The sequence below is a fragment of the Salmo salar genome, chromosome 04 (genome assembly GCF_965601325.2).
Source record: "Salmo salar chromosome 04, fSalSal1, whole genome shotgun sequence".
NCBI classification, from domain to species: domain Eukaryota; kingdom Metazoa; phylum Chordata; class Actinopteri; order Salmoniformes; family Salmonidae; genus Salmo; species Salmo salar.
This window is the reverse complement of record NC_138294.1, coordinates 46950452-46960460: the sequence shown is the minus strand read 5'-3', so window position 1 is coordinate 46960460 and position 10009 is coordinate 46950452. Positions and strand designations below refer to the sequence as shown.

At 44.1% G+C, this 10009-nt stretch overlaps 1 protein-coding gene across 3 annotated transcripts in view; it reads left to right on the top strand.

The window, feature by feature from the left end:
• The first annotated feature begins 664 nt into the window (after window positions 1–664).
• The window catches only part of LOC106603097 (voltage-gated potassium channel subunit beta-3), a 29695-nt gene continuing 20350 nt past the window's right edge, over window positions 665–10009 (top strand). For 2 of the 3 annotated variants that reach the window (XR_014392150.1, XM_014196306.3), the window contains exon 1: window positions 665–1514. Coding sequence is in view for 2 of the 3 variants with exons in the window: in XM_014196306.3 (XP_014051781.3) it covers window positions 1234–1514 (281 nt within the window). In the remaining variant the exon portion in view is untranslated. Of the gene's footprint in view, window positions 1515–6359; window positions 7804–10009 lie in introns of those variants that run through there. The other variant, XM_014196308.3, reaches the window with a different exon arrangement.

Below are 10009 nucleotides of genomic sequence, written 5' to 3'. Positions count from 1 at the left end.
TCTCTTTCTTTTATCTTCTTCCTCTTTTCTCTCACTCCTTCCCCAATCGTCTCTGGGAGATGGACAGACAGAGGAGCCCACTTCATTACATAGAAGATGCGCCCAGATGTTCCTGTCCTATACTGTCCTACTTAAGCAGTGAGAGATGGAGTGGCAGCCCATAAGAGGCTTTTCTCCAATGAGGAGAGGAGATGTTCTCTCATAGAGCTCTCCTAAAGGGATCGTGTGAAAAACAGAGCGGGCTGGGACTCAGCCAGAACACTAGCCCAGCAGCTGCCAATAACACTCACCGCTGGTCAGATGCCTGTGCCAGCTGCTGGCTGGAAGCCACCCTTTCGCTTTAGAAGCCAATGGAAGCTGGAGAGCATGAACCTCGGTTGTTATAACACATTCACAAGGTGAATAATATCTGAAATGATTTTGGAATCAAATTGACTGTTTTTTACACTAGTGAAAGAGTCTGAGGTTGTCAATGGCCCAGGAAAAGGTCAGAGAACAGATCTCTAGACTCCTTGGCTGAGCTGCTATTGACATGGCTGTAATCTCCAGAGCTGGAGATAAAGATTTGACCTCAAAATGGGACTACAGCTGATTGATGTGTAAGTAGAGGGGTTTGGTCTCCCTGTCTCCTGGTCCTCTCTTATTTTGCTTTCATCTGGGTCTCCTGCTAATCTGCACAACTGTAAACTGGTGGGTCTTCAACATAAATCCCCCTCTGTCCCTCATGAGAGGGAGATAAAGATTCAGATTGCTGTTTCTGTCCATCTTCAGCAAAATAAGCAATGCTCATCAGTCCATCTCTCTTGGATGTTGTTGTCACTTTAGGATTTATTTAGCTGGATTCTGGATTGTTACGTACGCCTCTTGGAGGAGGGAACGCAACACCCTGCTACATCTCAACTCCCCGTGGAGCGAAAGACATCAGAAAAGAGAGGTGTTTTGAATAAGCGGGACCAGTGAATACTTTTTTTGGATTGATTCTGTCTTCAATCATATCCTACTTGTATAAACCTTGCATGTGAAGGATCAGATCTGTAACAGTGACACTGGTTTGCGTACTAACTTTTTGTTGTTATTCTTTGCATGAATAACACATCTGTATCATCAAGGATTCCGTGTCCAGTCTAGTTTTTGGTCACATCAATGCAAAAGAAAGAAGACTTTGCAGGCAACAAGTAAGAAAGTCAGATCTGCTAAGTCAATTTCACCTCAGTCAAAATACTTTTATCAGTCATGTTTGCTGGAGGCAGAGGTGGCGGTGGCAAGGGTGGGAAGTTTTCGGTGGAGGACCTGTATGGCATCAGCAAGAAGCCCAAATCTTCATCATCCGCTGGAGGCACAACAGCCAAGAGAGGGTCCAGGAGAGCCCAGCAGAGGAGTGAGTCAGAGCTGGCCACCCAAATCCTGGAGGCCGCCCACAGGCTGGTGGAGAAACGCAGACTGGAATTGTACCTCAGAGAATGTGCAATCTCCCTGACTGACTGTGAGGCTGAATGCAGTGCCATGATATACAGGTGAGCAAGAGGGAGACAGAGAGAGAGAGAGAAAGAAGAGAGAATGTAGCCCCACTCTCACTGCATTGAGTGATACATAGTCAAATATTTAATGGTACGAAACATAGTCATATCCTTTTAACACCTTGTATGTCCTGTGCACTTTCTCAGATTCAATCCCTCCGTTAACTATGAGAATAGATTTCCTTAGAAATGTGTTTTAAATCTGATTTCCTAGTGTAGTGGAAGCTTTCTGATTTCACACACACATAATCAAATGAATTCCGAGAAAGATGGGATGGGATTATGTTCTTATAAGAGAGAGGAGGGCATAGGGTGTGGGTTGAGACAAATCAAAACATCAGGCTTTGGGAGAGAGACAGAGAGGGGCACAGTCTGACCTCATTACTTCTGCCATCTGTGGATAATCCACTGGCTGTTTTAAAATGACATTTTGGGCATAGAGTTGTCACTTTGAATGGCCTATTGTTGGTGTGTGTGTTGTTTTTCTATTCCAGAACCCAGGTGTTTATCATCACTAGGAGAGTATTTGTATGACCTAAAAGATGGTGACAGATGTGCCGCTTTTGAAAAATGGTCACCTTGCAGTTACACATTTCCCCCACTAGAGACCAACAGAATGCCGGCGTGTCCTGCACAACAGGATTTTACACACAGATGGTGTAAAATATGGTTGTGTGAAGAATATTTCTGGCTGTAAAATTGTATGTTTGTGCCTGACAGTCTAATCATGTTAGTAGGATGTGAGCCGCCTGTCACATTTTCTGTCATCCTCTTCTTACCCAACAACTACCCATTTCTAGCCTATTACCCTCAGATTGACAGGGTCCGTTTAAAACTGCGGTCAAGTGAGACTTAGTGGTTAGTAGTGATTTTACAGCCATTAAGATTTATAAAATTTTAGGGTTATGGATCAAAGCTTGTGGTTAAGGTCTGGGTTATGAGCACTAGTAAGTAGAGTGTATTTTCAGTATCCACAGCAGTGGTGTGAATGTTTGAACGTTTAAACGACATTGTTAACGTTTAGAAAAAAAATCCCTAACCGAACATATTATGAACCAAAACTCATCCACGGTGACCCGTGAATGCGTTGTCTGCACCATTCGGTCACATGACAGCTCAAACAGCTGTTCGATTTCACTTACCTGCATGTCAACTGAGCCAAGATCACAGTCAAACGGATTTATCTGATTCGGTCACTCATCTGTAGATTCTTTTTTTTGCATTCAGTTCGTTCAGTTTGGGAATCCCTCCCCATATCTAGAACCAGACTATGAGATGCCATGTCGAAAAACCGCGACGCCCCTGATGGAGGAATTGTACAATGATTGCTCTGCTAGTACAAATCGCGAGCTCTCAAACGCCATACCTGTGGCGTTAACAACAGATTGTTGGAAGTATATGAACACGCTGTCATACATCATGAGCCATCACATTTATGAGAAGTGGGACATGAAGTACGTACTGACTTACTGAGAACACGGAGGAGATGCACAGAACGGAGAACCTAAAACGGCATTAATACCACCATTGCTGAGAGGGTGACAGCAGTAAGGTGAGCGCCGTCTGGTAGAGTTTCCACTAGTTACCACAGCCACAAAGTTGATGACTAAACTCGAGTCACAGCGCATTATTTCTGCCTCATGCTCAAATTCATGTTGTTACTCCTATGACCAGAGAAAGTGAAATATTCCTCGATTTTTAAAAAAGACACCGCCGCTAATAATAACAACGCAAGCCTATCGATACACAAAATTCAGTTTTGGTGGTAGGCCTACAGTAACCGGAAAAGTTTGGGAACCACTGATTAGTGGTGGAAAAAATACCCAATTGTCATACTTGAGTAAAAGTAAAAATACCTTACGAGAAAATGACTCAAATAAAAGTGAAAGTCACCCAGTAAAATCCTACTTAAGTAAAAGTCTAAAAGTATATATTTTTATATTCTTAAGTATCAAAAGTAAATTTAATTACTTAAATATACTTAAGTATTAGAAGTAAAATTATAAACCATTTTACATTCCTTATATTAAGCAAACCAGATGGCACCATTTTCTTGTTTTTTTAAATTGTATAGCCAGGGGCACGCTCCAACTCTCACACATAATTTAAAAACGAAGCATGTGTTTAGTGAGTCCGACAGATCAGAGGCAGTAGGAATAACCGGGGATGTTCTCTTGATAAGTGTGGGAATTAGACTATTTTCCTGTCTTGCTAAGCATTCAAAATGTAACGAGTAGTTTTAGGTGTCAGGGAAAATGTATGGAGTAAAAAGTACATAAATTTATTTAGGGATGTAAAAAATGTAAATAGTAAAGTAAAGTACAGATACCCCCAAAAACTATCAAATTAGTATTTTCAAGTATTTTTACTTAAGTACTTTACACAACTGGATACACTTCGCTACTCATTCAAAAAAGTGTTGAATAAAAAGTATTGACAGTGCTGACATGAACTCACTCATAAAAACAGCAGCTTTTTGTTGTATTCGTTGACAGTCTCTCTCTATTCGTGGTTTTAGACGTTTTGAAATAACAGTATCAATTTAGGTTACTTTTCTGTGCGCTCGGGTTTTCACTAGTTACCCCGGCCACAAAGGCAAAATTGGCTATAGGCCTATCGTAAAAATTAATAAAAACGAAAATTATATTTTTGGTCTTCATTTAAGGTTACGGTTAGGCATGAGGTTAGCAGTGTGGTTAAGTTTAGGTTTAAAATCATTTGAAGAGAAATTGTAGAAATAGGCCATGCGGGCATTATGGCTGTGGTAACTAGTGACGACCGGTAGGTAGCCAGGGCAGTCCTGATTTAGATTTAACTGCATTTCCCCCTAGCGGTCGCAGAACCATATCTGAATTGTGAATTCACTACGTTTTATTTTTTTAATTTTACATTTTAATTTTATGGCACTTTACATTTAAAAATATATATATTTTTTTAAACATTTGTTACTTCCGTAATACGCAGATGGATGGGGATCTGGCCATGGTGCTGAAATTAGCACAGCTATACTCTCCCAGTGTAACCCTCACATAATCACTGGTCCTGAAAACCCAATAGGCTACATCAAACACTCTGCAGCACACCAAAAAAAGGCATTGGAAAAAAGCAGACCTTTACTTATAATCCTAACTCTCCAATGCATATTTCTTCTTTATTTGTTATTCATATCCATTCTATAGTTACACATCATCATCCCAACTCCTCTCCTGCTAAAATATTCCACAATATGATGTAAAATGTCATTGTGCAGAACTATATCCTGGAAAAGTAACACAAGTTATATCCTTTCAGCTATGAAAGGCTGTGTGATTCAAGGACAGTTTCTTGGAGCTGAGATAGCTCTCTTGTATATTAACAGGTTACATTCATGCATCTGGTTACTTTGGACTGCACCCTCATCTCTGAGCAGTGAACAGATTATATCCTCTCATTGCACAGATGCACTGCTCGTTGATTGGCTCGCTGAGCCGAGCTATCCCTGTGTGATTGGTTCTCGCCGACAGTTGTCCAGTGTTATCAATAGAACACGCGTTCATCCCTGTAGTTTGGGGACACTTGCTCATTTGCAAGCAATGCCAGAAGGCCACCGTCATGCACTCCCATGCACAACAACTTTACAATGATGTTATTATACACGATTCTGCAAACCCAATTGAGCAGTGAAGAAGAAGAAGCATGTATTTCACACAACTGTATTTGAATGTATGTTAAATGTTGTTTCTAATGGGATATTATAATGGCACATTTTATTTCATGAACTAAATGTGAGTAAATCTCACAGGTAAATGCAAGAGAGATCAACGCTTTAGGTTTTCTTGTCACGCCCTGATCTGTTATACCTGTCCTTGTGCTTGTCTCCACCCCCCTACAGGTGTCGCTCATCTTCTGTGTATTTACACCTGTGTTCTCTGTTTGTCTGTTGCCAGTTTGTCTTGTTTGTCAAGTCAACCAGCGTTTTGTCTCAGCTCCTGCTTTTCCCCAGTCTCTCTTTTTCTCGCCCTCCTGGTTTTAACCCTTGCCTGTCCTGACCCTGAGCCTGCCTGCCATCCTGTACCCTTGCCCCACTACTCTGGATTATCGACCTCTGCCTGTCTTGACCTGTCGTTTGCCTGCCCCTGTTGCTGTAATAAACATTGTTACTTCAACACAGTCTGCATTTGGGTTTTACCTGAAACGTGATATTGCTTTTAGAATCATTGATTTGTTTTGGTCTCCCAGAGCACGCCAGCCAGCCATCTCGCCCATATACCCATATACCTGGTGACTTATGTCATGATTCCTTCAAAAGCCAATTAGGCAGAATGAGAGCTGCCACCACCATTCACTTATTGCACTGTATATCCCCATCCCCACCATTCACTCATATCTGCCAAAAGTATTAGGCTGCATAATATACAGTACCACTTCCTCATAAACTGTAATTAAGAGATCCTTCGACTGCATGCCTGTGTTTCAGTATGGGGAAGGGACAAGCAGGAGATAGGGTGACAGATAGAGATACCATGACAAATGGGGGGAGGGAGAATCCTCAGTCAATATGCTTGAGTGACAGTAGGGTTTATGTAATAAACCGGGTGGCCTTTAACAGACCTGCATGTGCGTGTTTCTTGAGTATCGAATTTAAGGCTGCCATGCAGTTCAGGTTTATCGATGTGTACGCGTATGCACCGGTAAAAGGGATTTGAGATGTTTTTCATGCGATTCCCCCCCCTCCCCCCCGAATGGTGCTATAGATTCATGCAGAATAATGTATGTTATATGCATGTGTTAGAAAGCACACATTATGTTTAATGTGTAAACTATACAGAGAAAGAGAGAGAGAGAGAGAGAGAGAGGGGGGCGCCTCTCGCAATCATCGATTTTACGTGTGTCGTGATTAACACTTTGGGAGCCTCTGCAATGAGAACCAGGGATTGGAATTATAGTTCTGAAGAGAATTAGCCATCATCATCATCATCAACAGCTCAAATGAGGCAGCTGGACACAAGGACATAGTAGCATCGCTTTATGCATTTGATTAGATAGTCTCAATGTTGCCCACCAATTATGCTGTGAAATGGTAACCTTATGCCACGGGGATCCTGTTTTGAAGTGGATGTGAAAGTGGATGAAATTAGCACGCCATTTGGCGGTGCTGATGTTGCCTTTTCTGCACCAGTTCGATGTCGTTGCGTGAGGCTGGGCACAATGTTAGACATAGGAAAGACATTGGATGTGTGCATGCGAAGACCATGGTGTTTTAGCGCGTGTTGAATTCTGTGAGCCTGTGAGATGTAGCACATCCCCGGTTTTTATTCGTTGTATTTGCGTCGAAATATGCAATGCGACCCGAGGTGTGAGAAAAATGCCTGTAGCTCATGTCGTTGTTGCGCCGCGCTCCGGGGCTCTAGCTGGGCTCGACAACGATAGACTAACCTCAGTTTGTAGCTGAAGAGGAGACAAGCAAGTTGATGAATGCTTTACCACCCTACCTTTTTAATTTGTAGCAAAAACATAGAGCAAGCATCTTCCTCGCCTCCAGGATCTTTCCTGATGTCTCTGCAAGACTAGTCAAATCAGCCGGCTTGTTTTAAGTGAGGAATCTGTTGCGCTCCCGTGCCGTGGAGAGCGCGGTTGGAGAGGTAGCCTACCCCAGCCCGTGGAACTGCTTGATCAGCCTCCGACTACGAGCCGAGGACCACACTGTATACCAGCTCCCAGCTGATGATGGGAGGAATGTTCTCACTAGAAACCTCTTGAGACTGAGCAACACCAGACAGGAGAGGAGAGACGGAGACAGACCAGACGCTGACTCGCCAGGTTAGGGCCTGGATTCTTGCCGGCGCCTGTGGATCTGGCCAAAAAATACAAACCTTCCCTGTTTGGGCATTTGTCTGGACAGGGACATCCTCACTGTACAAGCAGCTTGACGTTGTAGCAGCAATTTTGCAGCCATTAGTATTTTGGGGTCTGACCCTAAGCAGCATCCCAAAGAGCCTCTCCAGGGGCCAATTTAGTAAACCAGAGACTAGGCAGTGGTCACTATGCAGGTTTCTTTCGCCTGCACTGAGCACAACCTGAAGAGCCGCAGTGAGGACCGACTATGTGGCCTTCGCACCGCGCCACCCCCTGGGGGAGGCAGTGGGGGAGGTGGGGGAGGTGGCGGAGGAAGCAACCAAGGGGGTAATGGCAACTACAACACCCATGGCTCAGCCAAGCCCAGGGAGCAGTCGGGGTCCCGCCCGGTTCCCCAGGGCCATGCCCACATGAAGGAGGCCATAGGGCGCCACAGCAGTATGAAATACAGGTGAGCATGGGGGAGGGAGGGGTACGGAGAGGGTTGCTGGATATTTGGGGTGGAGAGGGAACGGGCACGCCAACAGAGGTGGCACAGACAGATTGGGAGGGTATCTGATTCAATGAGTGAATGAGAGTTGTCTGGTTTTCATGTTGTGCCTGAAGAGCGATGAAGTCTCATTGACCTCCACTTAAATGATGGATCATTATGATGAAGGACTCAGACACAGCCCTCTCTCTGGAACATGACGGCAACTCCGGTTACCCCACTTTCACTTACCATGAAGGGCCTCTCAGACAGCCAGCTGCCATGGGGTAACTTCATTGCATTTCAATTAACACCTGAGTTGTAGTGGACGGTGAACAACTATGTTAGGATTACATCATTTACGTGGCTGGGAGTTTTTGTTTTTAGTGTTTCTCATGTCTATTTTTACATGTAAGCTACTGTGTGAAATCACAACAGCCTCATCCTATTTTGCTGGTTTCCTGAACATTTATAAGCATAGAATTCATCCAGCTGTGAGCGTTATAGTGGAAAGTAAGTACTATGTATTCATTTCATAGGATTAGCATCACCAGATAAGAACGACAATGGGACTGTTTCAGTGTCACATATTGTGATATTGAAATACAACAGACAGATCTGTATTCCTTTTTAGCCTGCTCCAGAATAAGATGGAGCGTAATAGGAGTGAGTAGTCGTTAAACAGATTGACAGCTGCCTACGTCAGAGGAAAGAATCATTCCCGATCCACTGTCCCACTGTCTTATTCTGGATGGGCAATGGAAATGCCCCTTAGCTCAATCGTGACACCATTCTCTTCACTCAATTAGGCTTTCATTTAAGAGGCCATTTAAATATGGATTTAGGCAGAAGAGGAAATGGGATGCCAGGACGTGGTGTTTTATGTCATTTGTGCATACTGCATATTGATATAATTGGATGGGGAATAACAACCTGATTAGTGGGTTTCTGTCATTGGGTTTGTTTTGAAATGAGTACACAGCCCATAAGGCCATGGCATTGTGCCTAGTGCCCACAGTGTGTGTCTGTGTTATTTTCAAAGCAGCAGACATCCCTGATCCTTATCAGACGCCCTCTGCCGGAGTACTCATCCCCAAATTCACCCTGTTGCCACCACCATCGCCCCCAGGGAACAGTGTCACTAAGCCCCATGTGCAACGATGACTATCAGAGAGAAGTTTTTTTTTTTGAACGTTTTCTTTATTATTCGTATGAAACATTCCTTTGACACACAATACACTAAAATGTTATGCACGAGAATCAGTTTGAAAATGAACTTAGAATAGGAAGTCCCTTTCCCTCGCTAACTACAATGGCCAGCGAAGACTATGCCAGTCTGGCCTAAAACAAGCTTAATCAGCATCAGTGTCCCTGTCCCACCATCATAACATGACGTTACCACACACAAATATCTGCTATGCTCATTTCAGTTCTCGTAAGGAAAACAGCCGATAGTGATGATAGTGATTGGAGTGAGCTCCCCTGTGTTGACTGTGTGAGCCTTCTCGTTCCGCATGTCGTCATCCACTCTGAGGGAAACAGCTGAGAAAGGGGAGAGGAGGTGGAGGTTGGAGAACTCACTTCCTCCCTCCTCCCGCCGCCTCCCTTTTCTCTGCATGTTCCCTAATTGCATATTGTAACTCATTAGCCAGATCATTCATCGGAGCTGAGAGGGACTCCTCTTTGGCAGGTCTCAAAATAACACTGACCACCACTCCCATTAACTAACTGTCTGTCTGTCTGTCTGTCTGTCTGTCTGTCTGTCTGTCTGTCTGTCTGTCTGTCTGTCTGTCTGTCTGTCTGTCTGTCTGTCTGTCTGTCTGTCTGTCTGTCTGTCTGTCTGTCTGTCTGTCTGTCTTTCTTTTTCTTTCTCTCTGTAATGTTGTCTCTCACCCCCTCTCTCACTCTTACTCTCACGCCTGTCTTCCTGTCTCCTCTCGAATTCTCTCTTCCTCTCTCTCCCTGTACTCTCTCTCCCCTTGCGCCACCATTCTACCCCTCCTGTGATCTGTCTCCCCTCTTCTCTTTTTCCCCTCTCACACTCCCTTCCTCTCCTCTCCTTAGTCAACACTTGCGGTGCATTGCAGCATTCTCTGCACAGTAGCCGGGAGAAGCTGTTATGTGTAGCCTAGCGGTTAAGAGCGTTGGGCCAGTAACCGAAAGCTCCCTGGTTCAAATCCCAAGCCGA